Genomic DNA, 18313 nt, shown 5'->3' with positions numbered 1-18313 from the left:
CAAAATTTTAAAAAAAATCTGACTTAAAGGGAAGCTAACCCTGCACCCTGCCAGTATCTACTAAGGTGTGAGCCAGTTTTGCCTGGAGTGAGAGAGAGAGAGCATTAACCAAAGTGGAAAGGAGTTGCCGATTTTGATGTTCTGATGTGATTCTCACTTAGGAGGCTATGGACCTAGTACTCGAGTGCTTTTAGCTGCACCCTCTGGTGAGCTGAACTGACACATCTGCAAATAAATTGCACCACAGGTCTTCCTTTCTATAGCAGCAGTTCCCAACTGGTGATCTGTGGGTCCCAAGAGATCTGCATATCCCACCCAGGGGCTCCATTGTGCCATTTACATGAGTAAAACAACCATAGAGATACCGAAATTTTCAAAAGTAGGGGATCCATGGCTTGGCTTTTGAAAAACAGGGAGTCTGCAGTACTTAGCTTATTGGGAACCACTGTTCTATAGCATTCCTAAGTCTAATAGCTAATTTCAGGGCTGTACACCAAGCTTGTCCTCGCCATGGCCTCTCAAACACCCCTTAGAGGGCATTTCTGATTACTGAGAAACCCCTTCAGATGAGCAGATAATGCCCACTGAAAAATAATAATAATAATAAAATTTATTATTACGGTCAAAGACGCCCACTGAAAAAATACAATTTCTGATGTGTGTAAGGGGCTCCTACCGTGTTTCTCATATTATAAGTCATGTCTTATAATTTTTTTTACTCAAGAAAATAAGCCTATGGCTTATTTTCGGGGGGTGTCTTATTATTTTTTTAAAAAATTACAGTATGGCACCGTACCTCCCCTGTTGCGGCTCGGCGCCCGGAACTGGATGCTGCTGTGCGCGTTGTCGGCGCTTCAGCAGGGCACGCTGCTGGGTCCCGCTGGGTCGGGGCTTCACGCGGCGCGCGCTGCGGCTCTTGCCGGATCCCGGCTCGGAGCATCGCGCGCTGCGGCTCTTGCGCCAACCCAGCGGCGGGACCGGCAGCGCGCGCTGCTCCAAGCCCTGACGCGGCGGCGGGACGCAGCAAGAGCCGCAGCACGCTCAAGCTCGGGGCGTTTTTCACTCGCTCCTGCTTGGCGCCGAGCTCCCAGCAAGACTCACCGCCGCTGCGGCCTCCGCGCGCAGCAGTTCAAAGCTCCAGTGGGGCAGCCTCTTCACAAAGGAGCTCCGGGAGGGACCAGCGAGTGGCAGCCGCGGCGGCCAATGAAGGCTCGGCCGGGTGTTTTTTGTTGTTGTAGCTGCGTCCCGCTGCGTCCCTCCTCTTCCTGTTGCGGCTCGGCGCCCGGAACTGGCTGCTGCTGCGCGCGTTGTCGGCGCTTCAGCAGGGCACGCTGCTGGGTCCCGCCGGGTCGGGGCTCCACGCGGCGCGCGCTGAGGCTCTTGCCGGGTCCCGCCGCCGGGTCGGGGCTCGGAGCAGCGTGCGCTGCGGCTCTTGCTTCATCCCGCCGCCGGATCGGGGCTTGGAGCAGCACGCACTGCGGCTCTTGCCAGTCCCGCCGCCGGGTCAGCGCTTGGCGCGGTGCATGCTGCTGGACATTTTGGAGGGGCAGCAGCAGCCGGTTCCGGGCGCTGACAGGCATCTTCCTCTTCCATGGCGCCATCCAGACCTGCTCCCACCACTACGGCTTATTTTTGGGGTATGTCTTATATTTCTTCAACTCAGAAAAATCCTGCCATGGCTTATTTTGTAGGGATGACTTAAAATATGAGAAACACGGTAAGTCTCAGCCAAAATGTAACATATTCAACAAAGGAAGGATTATTTGACCATATTCTTGAAATGGTTAACGCCGCAGTACAATTTCGGTGTAAAATGAGGACATGGGGTGCTCACCTGGGCATAAGGAGAAATAAAACTAGCGATGCACACCAAGCCAGCATCTGCAAACAACTTGGCAACCTCAGCAATCCGGCGGACATTTTCTTCCCTGTCTTCTGGTGAGAATCCTAGATTCTTATTCAGGCCTTGCCTGATGTTGTCACCATCCAGGGTATAGCATGGAATGCCATGGCACACTAGGTATTCCTCCAGTGCCATGCTAACTGTGGTCTTCCCAGCTCCAGACAAACCTACATTAGTTTTAAAGCAAAAACAAAACAAAAACAAATAAATACAGGATCCAGTCAATGAAAGTCAATAGATGGACTGACATTTAAAAATCATGCCTGGCTGATAATTAGGAGAGTGGAAACGCAGTATTTATCATGTTCATTCCAAAATAAACTACATGAATGGGATACACTTCCAAGTTTAGCATGCTTAGGACTCCACTTGTGGCCACACAACTCCTGCAGCTTTTAAGTATATGCCTGAAATCTGGGGGTGGGGGTGGGGGCTTAACATTCTTGAAATGTTGGGTTTAACATTCTTGAAATGTCACACGAGGCCCACTAAAATGTTACCCTCCCTCTTTCTATCTAGACAAATGGGTACTCATCTTGACACTTCCTATTTTTTTCAGAGTTCATCAGCAAAGCATTCACTCTTTAAGATAACATCAAGAAATCAGCTGCCTTGAAAAGCTGTGTACAGGATCTCCTACACAGGACAAAAGCACTCTGTGCAGCAAAATGTGAACAAACTGCATGCATCACCACATGGCAGAAGTCCTTGCATACATTTCACTCCATAGGCACGTGCCAGTTTGCCAGTGAGCAAAACTGCAAAAAAAAAATGCATGCATATGTGCCAATTTCATTTTTCCCTGTGCCAAAGGGCTACCCATATGGGAAATTCATAAGCTTCTATCCAAATTTTCATTCTCTTAATGTAACTATCGTATTTTTCCGTGTATAAGACTAGGATGTTTCGTGGTGTGTTTTTTACCAAAAAAATAGGTTTAAAATTGGGGCTCGTCTTATACACGGGTAGCGCTGAGGGGTGTTTTCTTAATTTGGGGTCCCCAAAAATAGGGGGCATCTTATACACGGAAAAATACGCAAGCCTTCCCTGTGTTCCCCAACTCTAGAATCTGTTGCTACTGTTTGAGAGGGAGCCTGTCTCCCTTGGGGATTTGTTTTTTTATTTTACAGTGGTACCTCGGTTTACAAACACAATTGGTTTTGGAAGTCTGTACTTAACCTGAAGCGTACTTAACCTGATGCGAACTTTCCCATTGAAAGTAATGGAAAGTGGATTAATCCGTTCCAGGCGGTCCGCGGAGTACTTAAATTGAAGCGTACTTAACTTGAAGCGAACTTTCCCATTGAAAGTAATGGAAAGTGGATTAATCTGTTCCAGACAGGTCCGCGGAGTACTTAAACTGAAAATACTCAAACCGAGGCGTACTTAAACCGAGGTATGACTGTATTGTATTCTCCATGAGGCTCAAGGGGGTGTTAATGGTTCTTCTCATTTTATCCTCACAACCACCCTGTGAGATAAATTAGGCTGAGAGACAAGTGACTGGCCCAAGATGACTGAGTGAGCTTCATGGCTGAGTGGGACTAGAACCCCTGTCTCCCAGGCATTAGCCCAACACTCTCTAACCACTATGCCACACTGGCTCTTCCGGACTGGATATGGTGCAAGGGCTACAGATGGAGGGGGAAGCTGGTGGAAATCCCTGCCTCTCCAAGTGAATGAATGAGTAGTCTTCAATCCAAACTGTAAAGCAAACTGCAATCACTTTATAATGGCAAGAGAGCAAACAACACACTAAAACAGAGCAAACTTATGGGGAGAAATATTGTACCTGTTAGCCAGACTGTGCAGCCCCGAAAGCCGCTTCTGGTCCCTACTACCTGACCCCTCTTATTGCGACTGACATGGTGGGCTTGGTAGGTGACGTTGGTTGCTCTCTGCATTCCCTGAAAGAAATAAACAGGTAAAGTTCTTCACTTCCTTAAATAATCAATTTTCGACAATCCAGGTAACCTATTAAAGCGAACTGGCACAAACGAGAACTATTAACAGAATGCCGTGCGAGCAATAAATAAACGTGGAGTTCAAGTATGTAAAATAGTGCAGCAGCACTGTAAGATAATCTTCTTTGAATTACTGGAGTTTCAAAATGCTTTTACACTACTATCCAGACACTTATTGATACTGTCCATTGTTTCAGGCACTTCGCCATCACATTTTAGAGCTGCCAACAGTGAACTCTAGGCTCAATTGAACAAGCATAAATTGCACAGAGATTTGAATGCTTCTTCGTGATTTCTAACAGGGCCACTAAAAAGGCACAAGATCCATTTCGATGCAAGGGACAACTAACCGTGTAGCCATGTTGGGATGGCTGCCTTCCACAGCTCCTTGTAGCAAAAAATTGTTAAGACTAGTGTTTGCCAAGGAGGTGCCTTCTTGATGTTGTTGGGGCTGCAGCTGGCAGGGGCTGATGGGAGTTGTAGTCCAAAACATCTGGAGGGCATCCACCTGGCGAAGGCTGGTTAAGACCAAGAAAGGGGCACAGGCAGTTCTGCCTTCCTCATAAGACAGGGTATTGAAAAGCACACCAGAGTTTTGTAGCATCCCAGGACTTGGAGAGACCTATTTTGCACAACTTCCTGCTGATAAGGGTTCTAAGAAAAGGAGGGGAGTAAACAGGCAGTTCAAAATTCAGCAGGGTGCTCTCAGATCACTCAAGAATCTGGCAGCTACTGCTCCAAGGATGACAAACTTAAACTCTTCTGGCTACGAAGATACTACCATGATCCCCTTTAGTTGGCAAAATTAACTATCCAACATCTATGCTTACTAAATAGTGTTTGTACTGTATAGCCCTAGGTCAATGCTTACTAAATAGTGTTTGTACTGTATAGCCCTAGGTCAAAGTGATTCATATATATTATCTCACTATAATTCTTGCCAACCACCTGGTATGGTAGGTAAGAGTTATTTCCATATAGCGGATATAGGGCTGAGGCTAGAGATAGGCAAGCTACAAAGATTACCTAGCAAAAGCATGGCAGAGATCAGATTTAAACTGGGGAGCTCCTGATTCATAGTTGTTCCCCACTACACACACCAACTTCCTTCTTGGGCTCCCCATGGCTTCTGCAATATTTGTCTTGGGGGTATTGCCCTGTGCTGCAGTCAGAAATCCAGGTGTTAACTCCCAAATTAAAATTATGTGCACTTGGATCGGGCAGCTCTGAATGCCCACTCATGATTTTGCAATGCCAGCATTTAAACAATTTAACTTCTTGAAAACAGAGTGCAGCCTTATACACTAACCACAAGCACAAGACAAAAATAAGAAGCTACAGGCAAAAATTTAGTTTCTTTTTAAAGCCACTCGGGTCTCTACTACATTTAATTTGCCTATGATCTATTTTACCCCACTTGGGATTCTTCTGACAATGGAATTATACTAGTCTTTCAAAAGAGGAACACATACAAACCTCAAGTTACTTAAATGGCATTTCTCCTCTAGTCTATTCCTAATGATAAAAAGCAGAAGGATCTGGAGGTCATCACAATTAAATACGTTATTGCCTAACACAGTTCCACTCCTTACCATTGTACACATCCATTTACACAACCACAACGGTTTTTCCCTCCCCTATACCAGCCATGTCCTAGACCTAGACCTTCATTGACTAACAATGTGTTATGTAAATTATTACACCACCTCCACTTCCAAGCTAAATCCATTTAGGAAGTCAAGTCACAACAGCATACTCACACAATTTTATCTTTGCAAGCACCCTGCAAGGTAGGTTATGCTAAGAGGTAGCAGCGATCCAGTCAGATTCCTAGCTGAATCTCTCCAGTTCTTACTTGGAAGGCTGAATCACTACACAAACAATGACTGATAAAGATGGCTTGGAAAGCCCTGCCTGTTTTCAACGGAGCAAGATTTGAAAGTTGTTTCACAGGACCAAATCTCTTTATCTAAACAAGCTTCCAGGGATAGCCAACGTGGTATTTTCCAGATGGCTTGGACTCCCAACTCCCATCAACCCTAGCCAGCATGGCAATAACTCAGGAATCATGTTTAGCCTGCTGTAACTTAGTGTGGGGTCCTTAAAATAGTTATTTCCCTTCTCTGCACCCTGGCATCCCCAGAGGGCCACAAAGAATACCACCTTACTTGGGCATCTAAGTAGAACCATTAGTAGAACAGCTGTTAGCTCCCACCATATTTGCTTTATATTTATGCCTGTTTTTGAATACAAAAATGGATGTCATTTTAACTCAAGATGGCAGACTGAACCTTTCAAAATTGCACTGATTTTAGCCACTGACTTCAAATAACTGCATTTTTTTCCTTTTGCTTCTTAAAATTCCTGAGCAACACTGGATATGAGGCTGCTACTTCAGAATACAGATAAATATGACTCTATGGTAGCCTGACTAAAAGGCTGGAGATAAGAATGTGAACTCAGAATCCCCTTGGATCAAACTATACCAGTTACGCTATAACCAAGCAGAAAATACAGAGCATGATAAAAGATAGAATTAAAGTTTCTTCTAACTTCTGAACTATCAGCTTAGCTCAGTTGGTAGAGCATGACTTTGGGCTGTGGGTTCAAGACCCATGTGGGGCAAAAAGGGCGTTGGACTAGATGACCCTCGTGATCCCTTCCAATTCTACGATTCGATTCTGCTGCAGCAACAGCTAAGCCTGGAACCAGAAGTCTCTCTTTCTATTCTCCTGGCAGATAAACAATGTAGACTTTGTGGGACCTCTTCACCAGCTAACTCCAGTTGAAGTTCACTAGCACAGAACTTAGCAAGCATTTCTAGACCTTGCCTGTGAAATTGACACAGTAGTCTGAACTGCATCAGGATGGTGGCAGCAGAGAAATGAAGGTCAACCCAGGTTGCCCATTCAAGGAAGAGGAAAGAATACTTGGGCCTTGGGCTGTAACGAAAGGTCAAACCTAAAACATTTTAGGCATTTAAAATAACTTAACCCTAAACATCCCAACTTTCCACGGCACCTGCATCAACAAAGAACAGTTGACGGTTATGACACAAGAAACTCTGCTGACACTGCCCTAAAAAGTGAGGAATAACTGTCACATATACAACATGTACCAAATATACAATAGGCCTACAATTTTTCAGTTTCCTGCTGGCTGCTCACTTCTTAACATACAGGCACTGTGAACCTACAAAGGTAATCTAACCTCCAAACAGCAACAGCAGTTTAACAAATTGGCATTGTATTCAAAAACATTTAAGTAAAATCTTGCACTAACAGCTGACATAGGACCTTCCTTTGAGAAGCAAAAGTAGGAGATTATCTCCACAGCAACAAGAAAAGCGAGCAGATAATCTTCAAGTTTTGCTTTCCCGGACATAGGAACCATATCATGATAGTTAAAATACAGGGGATATACGTAATAGTTTGCTTAAACAAAAACTGGAGAAGGTTCAGAAACTCAGTTGGCTACGCCTGCTGAGAATACTTACCTGGCTTGCCAAGCAGCAAGAAAGAACAGTTCTCTAGTCATAAGCACCCCATTGCTTTTCTCTCTCTTTTTTTAGAAAAGCCCCTTCTTGCTCAGCTATGTTTGGTAAGAATTGATAGAAACAGTCCATATTGAAACACAGAGAAATGGTCATTAGCTTCCTAGAAAGGGCAAGACATTCCAATACCACAAGGAGAGGTAGATTTTTCCACATTGGAAAGCCTTCTGTTTTGGTCCTGGGAAGAACAGGATAATGTAATTTGAGTGAAATATCCTATTTGCATCCTTGTGGAGAACAAGAAATTATCTTCTCTCAGTGATGTCTGTATTTGAAGAAATGTGGTCATCTTTGAAAAAACCTTAAAAAAGGACTTGCAATCAGTCTTCTGCTACATCTATTGCATATATATTATTTGAGAACAATATAGTTTATTTGCATATTTTAGGTTCTAGTATTGTCTATGCACTGTTATATCCAGTCAGACTATTGGTCCATTTAGCTCAGTGTTGTCTATGCTGATTGGCTGTGGCTTTCCAGGCAAATGCTATTCCCAGAAGATACCAGGGACCTTCTGCATTAGAGTCAGATGTTCTGTTACTGAGCTACAGTTCTTCTCTATTAGGATTTATATTTCCTTAGTACAGTGGTACCTCGGTTTAAGTACACAATTGGTTCCGGAAGTCTGTACTTAACCTGAAGCATACTTAACCTGAAGTGAACATTCCCATTGAAAGTAATGGAAAGTGGATTAATCCGTTCCAGACGGGTCCGTGGAGTACTCAACCTGAAGCGTATTTAACCCAAAGTATGAGTGCAATTGGTTCCGGAAGTCTGTACTTAACCTGAAGCATACTTAACCTGAAGCAAACTTTCCCGTTGAAAGTAATGGAAAGTGAATTAATCCGTTCCAGATGGGTCCGCGGAGTACTTAAACTGAAAGTACTCAAACCGAAGTGTACTTAAACCGAGGTATGACCGTATACCACAGACCAGATGTGAAAGTATGACACTAGCATTTTGAGAGGAGTGAGGAAGGCTGAAAAAAAATATATCCACCTCGGCAACACCACCCACCTAATCTATTCGCTGTAATCTGGACAGAACTCCAGTAATTTTTTTAGAACAGGCAATGCAGATACTTGCAGAAGATATAAAAATATCTAAGCAATCGTCATGTTCTATTTGGAACCTTGCTCCTGGCAGCTTTTGTACCAATCCAACGTCAAGGCCAATTAAACACCCCCTTCCTTGTTTTACTGAAACCAAACTGAACAGAAATCATCCATGCTAAGGTCACCTGCCCAGGTGCAGAGCGTTTAAACAAACCAGAACCACACATTTATCAAGAGAAGCATGATCCAAGGTTAGGCAAGGTTGTGCATACTGAAGAAATGTGCAACAAAACTCCACTTTTACCCTTAAAAACACATGTCTGCAATCCTATGCTGGGGGAAGAGAGAGAAATGGCTTCTCTGCTCCAAACTGTCCCGCACTTAAACATTTTGAGGGGATTCCCTACACACAGCAGCCTTTAAGGCTGGGTATATTCATCTGCCTGTAACAGGAGTTCTGTTCTTTAAGCGTCTTAGAAAACAGAAGGGAAACAGTTGGAATATCCCCACCTCCCAGCCCTATAAATATGAAAAAAGAAATTAGTCCAAAATTTAAAAAAATTAAAGAGAGGGAAGAATAATCACGTCTTGATTTAGGAAGCATCTGTGCAAACTTTTACTGAGCTGCTTTGGAAGTTGTGCCTCGGAATGTCAGTAACGTCCTTTTCAGATACAAGTAGGTAGCCGTGTTGGTCTGAGTCGAAACAAAATAAAAAAATCCTTCAGTAGCACCTTAAAGACCAACTAAGTTTTTATTTTGGTATGAAGTGTGCATGCACACGAAAGCTCATACCAAAATAAAAACTTAGTTGGTCTTTAAGGTGCTACTGAAGGATTTTTTTTGTCCTTTTCAGAATTAGCACCCTGAACTTTCCAGCTATGTTGGCTTTTCTCAAGCTAACTTATCTGCTGTCCATGTTTGTGCTTGGTTTACTCAGCAACAGGGTGCTCTACCATTGAGTACCAGAGTGCTTGGCAGCTCCTTATCTATAACAGTCATGCATTGCTAAAAAGGAGCAATGCCATTTATATTGATGTTATACAAAGTTACTGATTAGCGTGATAAAGTTACACTGCACCGTACTGGATACCCTTTAGTGTGGTATATGCACAACCAACCGTTCCTAGGAACCCTGTTGTTTTCATTTTCAAAGCCTACCAGGGAGTCCTCAAGGATAATATTGTTAAGTACAGTAGCAGTGAAACGGTCAAGAAGACATACTCGTCTTCTATTACTGATCTAGTCCTACAGGGAACAGCCAGAGAAGAGTGTTGGATCAGGTGTCTTCCATAAGCAACATTTTAAAGAGAGACTTATGCAACCTTGAAGACTAACAAATTTATTGTGGCCTCTGGCTCAAGGAAGCCACATTACCAGGTACATTAAGTGGTCAAAGTAAATAAGTAAGCTTATGAACTCACATGTATGCACACACACACACCCCTAGTGCAGAAAGACAAGAGAGCTGGAATTATTACTTTACAAGAAGGAAGAGAAATCATAAAAAGCTGTTATGATAGCCACACTTATCTGAAACTTTGAATAAAGGGCAATACATTACCATAAAAAACATAAAACCAGTCCTCTTGGATCAGATCAAAGGTCATCTTCTGGTGCTGCCCTGCCCCACAGATCAGCTGATTCGCAGGGCAAGGCAGCACCAAAAGAGACATGTCTTTTGGTGCCCCACAAACGAGCTAACTGGTGCAGCATTGCCTGCCAGCCAGATGAAAATGTTAGCCACCAAACCTGGCAACCAGACACCTCTCCACTTGCTTGCAAAGGGCCAGTTGCCTGTTGTGCAATGTGACTGGTGCCGGGTGAGTTTTGAATGCTGGGTGGAATAATTTGTTTCACTTGAGCTAAGAAAATTTACTTTAAAAAATTTTTTACAGAGACAGGGGCAGAACCAAGGTGTGACTTAGAGCAGGGGTGGGGAACTGAAGGGTGAAGCAGACCCCTACAGAAAGCAAGACCAAACCCTCCACTCCAGGCATCCCCAAACTTCGGCCCTCCAGATGTTTTGGACTACATTTCCCATCTTCCCCGACCACTGGTCCTGTTAGCTAGGGATCATGGGAGTTGTAGGCCAAAACATCTGGAGGGCCGCAGTTTGGGGATGCCTGCTCCACTCATTAGCTGGTTGCTGTTCTGCCAACTTGCTTCCTGCGGATGAAGCAGACCCCTCCCCCATGGGTCCACTTTCACAGGTGGGCAGAGCTACCCAACTATCAGTCTCCTGATGTCAACTAAGGGTGCCTTCTGCTGCTGCCCTCTGGGCAAAGCTGGCATGGCGGGGGTGAAATAAAGATCTGGCACCCCAGGCCAAAAGGGTTCCCCACCCTGAGCTTACAGCCTCTGATTTCCTGGTTTGTCACATGATGGACTATGAGATGTAACTGTGGCTTGTTCTTCATTTAGAGCTCATGGTTTGTCTGTAGGAGACAAATGACGAGTCTGGTTTCAAGGGTACTGTACAGTAAGTCAAAGCATGTCTCTGCCACAGATTGCAAGACAGTAGCAGGACCAGGGGAAGCAAGAAGTGGTCATGAACTTCTCTCTAGGAACCCACATGCTTATACTAAGTCAGTTCCCCAACACAGCACCCTTAGAGTCTTTTCCTAGCCCCCACAAAGCCTCCATCCAAATGCTCCCTTGGCCATTAGGTGATGGAAGTTGTTAACATTTTCTCCCTCAAAAAGTACATGGAGATGAAGGGAAAGTTGCAAGAGTGGCATTCTTTCCCACTTCCTCTGTGAATTATTTTGGGCTTTTCAAGGCTCAGGTCAATTCTGCTGGGTTCAAGTTCTACCCAGATTCCTTGAAAAAGTGAAGCACATGCACAGTCTCTGTTTCTGCCTTTTGGAGGGATGGAAACTGATCTGGTCAGGGGATAGGGAGCGACCAGGAGGAGTGGCACTGACAGCACTCACTCAAAAATCCATAAGTACCCACAGGCCTGAAAAGGTTGGCAATCCCTGTGCTAAGCCATGATTTGGCTAAGGGTTATGTGAACTAAGAGCACTCCAGCTGCTCTTCTGGGCTACATGTTTTCATCAGGAACACTTTTCCTCTTAGCTAAAGTGCTGCTATAGGAGGCATATCAGAAGAAGCTATGGAACTCAAGCAGGAATCTGAGGTCAGTGTTAGTCAACGCTCATTTCAGACTTCATTCTGGCCTTAGAATCATAGAGTTGGAATGCAGGAATATGCAGATGTCCCAAACAGGGATCGAACCTGCAACTTTGGCCTTACCAGCGCCACGCTCTAACCAACTGAAGGCAGACCATCAAGGAATTTTAACCACCAATAACATGCTCTCTGCATCACCTCAATTGCCCAACTCCATCCTCCTTGACAGCCCTTTAGGAAAGGATATAGCAGAGTAGAAGAGTAGAAGAGCATCTATTTTGCAAGAAGGACGTCCCAGGTTCAATCCTCAGCATCTCCAGGAAGGGTTGGGTAAAACTTCCCCATCTGAAACCCTGGAGAGCTGTTGCCAGTCAGTGTAGACAATACTGAGGCAGATGGACCATGGGCTTGGTGGCACTGGGCCGTTCCTATGTTCACATGGCCAGATTCTAGGTCTCACAATCACAACACGCATCACAAGACTAGTCCTTTTTTCTAAAGCAGAATCTTTGACATGAAATAGGTAAAGGACGCCTTCTAAATTTCTACCTATTTTTTCTTCCATTTGAAAAATATCGTGATAAAGCTTTTAGAATCATGCATTAAGAAAGCAACACACCTCCCCCCCCCCTAACTACAGCTATTCATTATGCCATCAAAACCCACCACCTCTTTTCTAGCAAAGGCCTCTTTCCACCACTGCCCCCAGTAGTTTCCTAGCCTTTGGCCAGTACTGTAAATTGACCTGTTGGCACCTTTGGAAATAAAACCCAAGTTTGTTCATGCCTCCTTCCACAGTGCTCTCATTCAACAGGCAACCCACAAAGAACTTCAGTGTTGGGGCTGCCCAAGATTTATGAATGCTCACATTGTACTCTTGAGATCCCACTCCTTTCCTCCTCCAATAGACATGAAGAAAAAGGAGGAAAAAAGAGAAGGGGGAAATGATGCTGAATGAGGTTACATGCTCCTCTGCATCACAGTTATGCTTGCCACCCACAACTTTTAAAGCAAACAAGGCACTAGAAGGCCACTCTTAGCAACGGAGAACTGGTATATTTAATCTCATTCACAAAGACAGGCTATACCAGAGATATTTGCAGCAAGGAGAGCAAAGAGATGAATTGCCTTCCTCTCTTTTTTCCTCCCTCAAAGCAAAAAATAAAAATAAAAATGCAGACACGTCAGTGAAATCTATTGAAATGCGATCCTCCTGCCGAGCGAGCAAGGCTTCGTATCCCAAGCAGCCTCCACCCACTTCCCAAGCCTGCCCCATCTTGTGCAAACGCAAAGAGAGAGGCGCTACAAGCCACTGCGCTCACCCCACTCGAGCCTCCGGCAGCCAGCAGCAAAAACCACCACGCCAAAAGGTTGCTCGAGCAAAGCCGCATCCCGGCAGGAACGAAAGGGCGGCATCCCTCTGCCCCTTCCTCTTTTCTCTTTTGACTGTTTTCTTCATTGGGAAGGGGCCACCTTCCTATCACCAGGTGCGCTATTTTGCCAAACTGCAACTAGCTAAAAAGATTTTTTTAAAAAAACAAAACAGACTTACCCAACTCTGCACTTTGTTGCTCAGCTTGACTTTTTTGCAGTGGCTCGCGGGCAAATCCATTTGCAAGAGAGCCCGGGACGCCGGGGATGTTGGCAGAGGAGGAGGAGGAGGAGGAGGAGGAGGAGGAGGTGCGGGGGGCAGAGGCAAGGCGCGCGCGCGCTGAGAGCTAGGATTCGGCGCCGGGCCTGAAGGCGGGGAGTTGGGGCGGGGAGGGGAGGATGCTGCTGCTGCTTGCTTGGAGATGCCGGCTTGGCGCTGGGAGGCTCTTGCCCGAGCTGCGCGCGCGCGCGCCTGCGCCCGCCTGGCTGGCTGGCTGGCTGGTGAAACGGAGACGCGTGGAGAGTAGGTGGGGCGCGAGCCAAGGAGGAGAAGGGACCGAAAGGGGAGGAGTGGCCGGGCAGAGAGAGAGAAAGCGAGCTCTGGCCACGCGCACGGGGGCGCGCTCCCAGTTTTCTCCCAGAACGCGCAACTCTTGACTGCCACGCCGCACAGCGCTTGCCTCTCCGCGCGCGCGCGCGCGCCTTCCCTGATGCGGGAGAAGACGAGGGCGGAGGCGAGAAATGCGCGAGGCGGGGGAGGGCGGCGTCTAAGACGGCTCCGGCCTATGAAAGGGAAGGAGGAGGAGGAGCAACGGATGGGGACCAGTGCTTCCGGGTTTGCCCCTCTAGCCTGGCCGGCGCTGCTCTCTTTTGCCTGCTAGTGGAAGAAGAGGCGGAGGCGGGAGGAAGGTAGTTGAGCATCCTCTGTTGCATTTATATCTCACCCTTACAGTTCTTAATAGCCTTCAAAATATAATCTGTATTGCACACACACGCACACGCACCCTACACAGCTAGACAGTAGAGGACCATGCAATGCAGGGAGGTGGGGTCGGTTGTACCACAGCTGCTCCCTGGGAGGTGGAGCGGGCTGACGCAGTGCCGGATTTACGTATAAATTAAACAAGCGGGCTGACGCACTCTCTTGGGGCCCCCCAAAAAAATTAAGTTAAAAAAAACTGTACATTTCCAAAATACAAGATAAAAAACAAAATAAAACCTACATACAGCAGCAGTGGCAAATGGCCTTAAGATACCTGTTAGGTCCATAAATTCCTGCCATATACAGTGAGAGAGAAAAGTATTTGATCCGCTGCTCAATTTGCCCGTTTGCCCTCTGACGAAGAAATGACCAGTCCATAATTTTAATGATAGGTTTATTGTAGCTGTGAGAGACAGAATAACAACAGGAAAAAACCCAGAAGACAAAAGTCAGAGATTGATGTGCATTATAATGAGTGAAATAAGTATTCGATCCCTTATCAACCAGCCAGATATCTTCACATGTACAGGCCCGTCTGCAGTTTGCCAATGCACATCTAAATGACCCAGAGGAGAACTGGGTGAAAATGTTGTGGTCAGATGAGACCAAAATCAAGCTATTTGGCATCAGCTCAACTCTCCATGTTTGGAGGAGGAGGAATTCTGCCTACAACCCCAAGAACACCACCCCCACTGTCAAACATGGAGGGGGACATATTATGCTTAGGGGGTGTTTTTCTGCTAAGGGGACAGGACACCTTCACCGCATTGAAGGGACGATGGATGGGACCATGTATCGTCAAATCTTGGGTGAGCACCTCCTTCCCTCAGCCAGGGCATTGAAAATGGGTCAAGGATGGGTATTCCAGCATGACAATGACCCAAAACACACGGCCAAGGCAACAAAGGAGTGGCTCAAGAAGAAGCACTGGAGTGGCCTAGCCAGTCTCCAGACCTCAATCCCATCGAAAATCTGTGGAGGGAGCTGAAGGTTCAAGTATCTACACATCAGCCTCAAAATCTTACTGACTTGGAGAGGATCTGCAAAGAGGAGTGGGACAAAATACCTCCTGAGATGTGTGCAAACCTGGTGGCCACCTACAACAAATGTCTGACCTCTGTAATTGCCAACAAGGGTTTTGCCACCAAGTACTAAGTCATCTTTTGCAAAGGGATCAAATACTTATTTCACTCATTATAATGCACATCAATCTCTGACTTTTGTCTTCTGGGTTTCTGGGTTTTTTCCTGTTGTTATTCTGTCTCTCACAGCTACAATAAACCTACCATTAAAATTATGGACTGGTCATTTCTTTGTCAGAGGGCAAACGGGCAAATTCAGCAGCGGATCAAAAACTATTTTCCTTCACTGTAGCATGTATTCAACACAAAAAACAGTGACAATTGGTTGTTGACAAAGGACAGCTGGACATACAAAGCGCCCCATTACCTTCAGTAGCTTAGGGCCTCATCAAACCTAAATCCGGCCCTGCACACCATTCCCCGCATCTCCAGTCTGTTGTGCCACAGCTACTCCCAGGGAGGTTGACCGGGCTGTGCTTGGTATGGTGCAAATGCATCGGCACGTCCCATTGTTGAAGCACTTTCAGATATACTTGATCCAGGGAAATCGGAAAGATTTGCCTGCTTCCATAGAATCATATAATTGTAGATTTGGAAGGGATCCTGGGTGTCAGCTGGTCCAACCCCCTGCAACTGAAGAATGGGAAGGTTACTCAGAGGTTCACCAGCCTCTTGCAAGTGCGACAGAATTTTAAAGGAAAATTCGCTTCTGAACCAGTGTAGGCTGATCTACCACCTTGCTCAAAGTCTCCACAAAGAAAAGCAATCAATATTTAACTGCGCAACCACTTCCATTGGCCAGCCGCTTTTTAATGGGAAGTTCTTTCTTAACACCTAAGCCTGCTTTCCTGAAGTTTTCATCCCCTTACAGCAGTCATTAAATAGCTCAGCAGCAGTGGAAAACAAGCCTTCAAAAATTATTGATTATTTGAGAATTCTTTCAACACACATTTTTCTTACGCTAGATAAACTTCTCTCATTCTTTGCCCTTTTACCATACCGATTGTGAAAAGTGTAACTAAAATGTATTAAAGGTCATTCATCTAAATTCAATATAATTAAATAATTATATGTAAGGTGGCGCTGTGGGTTAAACCACAGAGTCTAGGGCTTGCTGATCAGAAGGTCGGCGGTTTGAATCCCTGCAACGGGGTGAGCTCCCATTGCTTGGTCCCAGCTCCTGCCCACCTAGCAGTTCGAAAGCACATCAAAGTGCAAGTAGATAAATAGGGACTGCTCCGGCGGGAAGGTAAACAGCGTTTCCGTGCGCTGCTCTGGTTCGCCAGAAGCAGCTTTGTTATGCTGGCCACATGACCCGGAAGCTGTCTGCAGACAAACGCCGGCTCCCTCGGCCTATAGAGCGAGATGAGCGCCGCAACCCCAGAGTCGGACACGACTGGACCTGATGATCAGGGGTCCCTTTACCTTTACTTATTGTAAAAAATTAAATAAGATTTGACGTTTGTGGTTTGCTTGCAGTCAGAATTCTTCACAGACTGACCTGCTAAACCAGGGTGGTATTCAACTAATTTGTACTTAGAATAGATCCTCTAAAATTAAAGGGTTAAGGTTAGGGAAATTATGTACATTAATTTTAGTGGGTCTAGCCTGAGTACTGGTAGTCAACAATATTAGGATATTTTAGTGCACTGCTAAATCATTGTGCTTTAGATTATTCTCAGATCCTTGTTTAGAAATTCAGTTTATCTGTCCTGAATCTTCCAGCATTCAGCTTCCTTGGATGTCTACAAGTTAGAGTGATATGAGAGAGAGAGAGAGAGAGAGAAACTTCTCTGTCCACTTTCTCCATTGTTCACACTTTCCCCAGAGAGGCTCTAAATAAGATGCAGTGATCAAAACATTGCACAATGTGAAGAAAATGAATGATACAGAGATGTTTTCTCTTCCCCTCTCACAATATTAGAACCCAGAGTCTTATCCAAGGGAGCACAAGTATGAGAGATTCGGGACAGACTTTGGAACAGTCCCCTCCAGCTATACTAGAAACACTTGCAGTGGGGTGCTCTCAAGGTGTGTTAAAAACACCTTTATTCCTTAGGCTTTTCCTGACTGGGCTATCGTCTCATTTTAGATGTTGTTATAAGTAAGAAGCTGCATATATTTTCCCCATTTGCATGTTGTAGCTGTTTTGCAGATGTGTTGAAAAGGTAATAATAATAATAATAACCCATACCAGAGCAGGAGAGATTGCAAGCAATTCTATTTCTGTATTGGTATGTGTTCTCCACTAGAGGTCACTCAAACTTTTTTTAAAGAAAAGCTGGGGTGCTATTTCTAGAGGGGTATAATGCTGGCCTCTTGAGTTTTATCTCGCTTTATTTATAGCAAATGTCCCTTAAGATTTCTTGCACTATTAAGTAAAACTCAACAATCACAGCAATGTATTTTAATGTTCTTGTCGCATGAAAAAACAGATCATAAGGATGCAATGTTAAAATTAGCCTACATGGGTTTTAATTATCTAAATTGGTGGCGCTGTGGGTTAAACCACAGAGTCTAGGGCAGGCATCCCCAAACTGCGGCCCTCCAGATGTTTTGGCCTACAACTCCCATGATCCCTAGCTAACAGAACCATTGGTCAGGGATGATGGGATTTGTAGTCCAAAATATCTGGAGGGCCGAAGTTTGGGGATGCCTGGTTTAGGGCTTGCTGATCAGAAGGTCGGCGGTTCGAATTCCTGCGACGGGGTGAGCTCCCGTTGCTCGGTCCCTGCTCCTTCCAACCTAGCAGTTCGAAAGCACGTCAAAGTGCAAGTAGATAAATAGGTACCGCTCTGGCGGGAAGGTAAACAGTGTTTCCGTGTGCTCTGGTTCGCCAGAAGCAGCTTTGTCATGCTGGCCACATGACCCGGAAGCTGTCTGCAGACAAACGCCGGCTCCCTTGGCCTATAGAGCGAGATGAGCGCTGCAACCTCAGAGTCGGACACGACTGGATCTGGTGGTCAGGGGCCCCTTTACCTTTACCTTTAATGATGGTTTTAGATAACCTTTGGAATATGGAAAGTAGCTTTTTGCCTAGTTTTGACTCATCCCATTGAAATTGTGGGTCCAGGCAATTGTCTCTGAGCCTCTGCATCCTGAAAGTGATCATGATTAATAATAACAGTCAACAGGAAAAGAAAAAGAGAAACAGTGATGGGTGAGGACATCTAAAGAAATTTAAAAGACTGCATTCTTACAGAAATGCACTCAGCAGTATCCGCTTACCATAAACACCAAATTAATCACTTGAAGCCCCATTGATTTCAG

The 18313-nt window shown here is 45.4% G+C and overlaps 1 protein-coding gene across 2 annotated transcripts in view; it reads right to left on the bottom strand.

The window, feature by feature from the left end:
- PAPSS1 (3'-phosphoadenosine 5'-phosphosulfate synthase 1) overlaps positions 1–13702 on the bottom strand; it is a 53900-nt gene extending 40198 nt beyond the window's left edge. Inside the window, exons 1-4 of one of the 2 annotated variants that reach the window (XM_088660469.1) lie at positions 13161–13693; positions 4218–4521; positions 3696–3810; positions 1835–2070 (exon numbers count right to left, since the gene is read on the bottom strand). In XM_088660469.1, the coding sequence (XP_088516595.1) occupies positions 1835–2070; positions 3696–3807 (348 nt within the window). In that variant the 5' untranslated portion in view covers positions 3808–3810; positions 4218–4521; positions 13161–13693. Of the gene's footprint in view, positions 1–1834; positions 2071–3695; positions 3811–4217; positions 4522–13160 lie in introns of both variants that reach the window. The other variant, XM_035112135.3, reaches the window with a different exon arrangement.
- Between the last annotated feature and the right edge of the window lie 4611 nt (positions 13703–18313).

The sequence above is a fragment of the Zootoca vivipara genome, chromosome Z1 (assembly GCF_965207765.1).
Source record: "Zootoca vivipara chromosome Z1, rZooViv2.hap1.1, whole genome shotgun sequence".
Classification (NCBI taxonomy): Eukaryota; Metazoa; Chordata; class Lepidosauria; order Squamata; family Lacertidae; genus Zootoca; species Zootoca vivipara.
The sequence above is the reverse complement of the archived record's forward strand: the minus strand, read 5'-3'. Positions and strand labels throughout refer to the sequence as shown.